The sequence below is a fragment of the Egretta garzetta genome, unplaced genomic scaffold (genome assembly GCF_000687185.1).
Source record: "Egretta garzetta isolate BGI_Z169 unplaced genomic scaffold, ASM68718v1 scaffold447, whole genome shotgun sequence".
In the NCBI taxonomy this organism is placed as follows: domain Eukaryota; kingdom Metazoa; phylum Chordata; class Aves; order Pelecaniformes; family Ardeidae; genus Egretta; species Egretta garzetta.
The window spans coordinates 1,776,964-1,777,909 of NW_009260397.1; the positions used below are offsets into that span (position 1 = coordinate 1,776,964).

Below are 946 nucleotides of genomic sequence, written 5' to 3' on the forward strand. Positions count from 1 at the left end.
CGGGTCCCGGCTCCCCGGCGTGGCTCTGCCCGAGGAAATGAACTCAAACAACAGCGGTGTTGCCCCTTTATTTAAGTTTGTCAAATTTTGGGGGATTTTTGGATGAAAAATACTGTCTAGCAGTGCTGAAAGTGCTTCTGGCACTACCTGCTCTTCTTCCTAAAATACCCGTGTATTTTCCCGCTAGACAATGAATGACTGGGCCCCTATAGCAAAGGAGTATGACCCCCTCAAAGCGGGGAGCATCGATGGCACAGATGAAGAGCCCCACGACCGCGCCATATGGAGGGCTATGTTGGCACGCTACGTACCCAACAAGGGAGTTACAGGAGATCCTCACCTCACCCTGTTTGTAGCAAGGCTCAATCTTCTGACAACAGAAGAGAAGTTGAAGGAGGTCTTTTCCCGGTATGGAGACATCAGAAGGATCCGTCTGGTTCGAGATCTGGTCACAGGATTTTCCAAGGGTTATGCATTTATTGAGTACAAAGAGGAGCGTGCTCTCTTGAAGGCCCACAGAGATGCCAACAGGCTGGTTATTGATCAGCATGAGATCTTTGTAGACTTTGAACTGGAAAGAACTCTCAAAGGATGGATTCCTCGGAGGCTTGGAGGTGGGTTTGGAGGCAAAAAAGAATCCGGGCAGCTACGGTTTGGAGGACGGGACAGACCTTTCCGAAAGCCCATCAATTTGCCAAACATGAAAAATGATTTCTACGGAGAAGGATCAGCAGAGAAAAGAAACTGGTCTCGTGAAGGAACAAGGGACTGGAGAACAAGGGACCGAGACCATGAAAGGAGCAGAGACAAGCGATGGCCAGAAAGGGAGCGGTCATGGGCTTGGGGTGAAAGTGAGAGAGAAAGGGACTCAAAAGAGGAGAGGAGCAGAGGGAGGGAGAGGAAGGATAGGGATAGGAAGGACAGAGATAGAGGCCGGAGCAGGGAA

The 946-nt window shown here is 50.3% G+C and overlaps 1 protein-coding gene across 1 annotated transcript in view; it reads left to right on the forward strand.

The window, feature by feature from the left end:
- SNRNP35 (small nuclear ribonucleoprotein U11/U12 subunit 35) overlaps positions 1-946 on the forward strand; it is an 11,627-nt gene that overhangs the window by 2,152 nt on the left and 8,529 nt on the right. The window contains exon 2 of the mRNA XM_035898616.1: positions 188-614. Coding sequence (XP_035754509.1) covers positions 191-614 — 424 coding nt within the window. The 5' untranslated portion in view covers positions 188-190. The remainder of the gene's footprint in view (positions 1-187; positions 615-946) is intronic.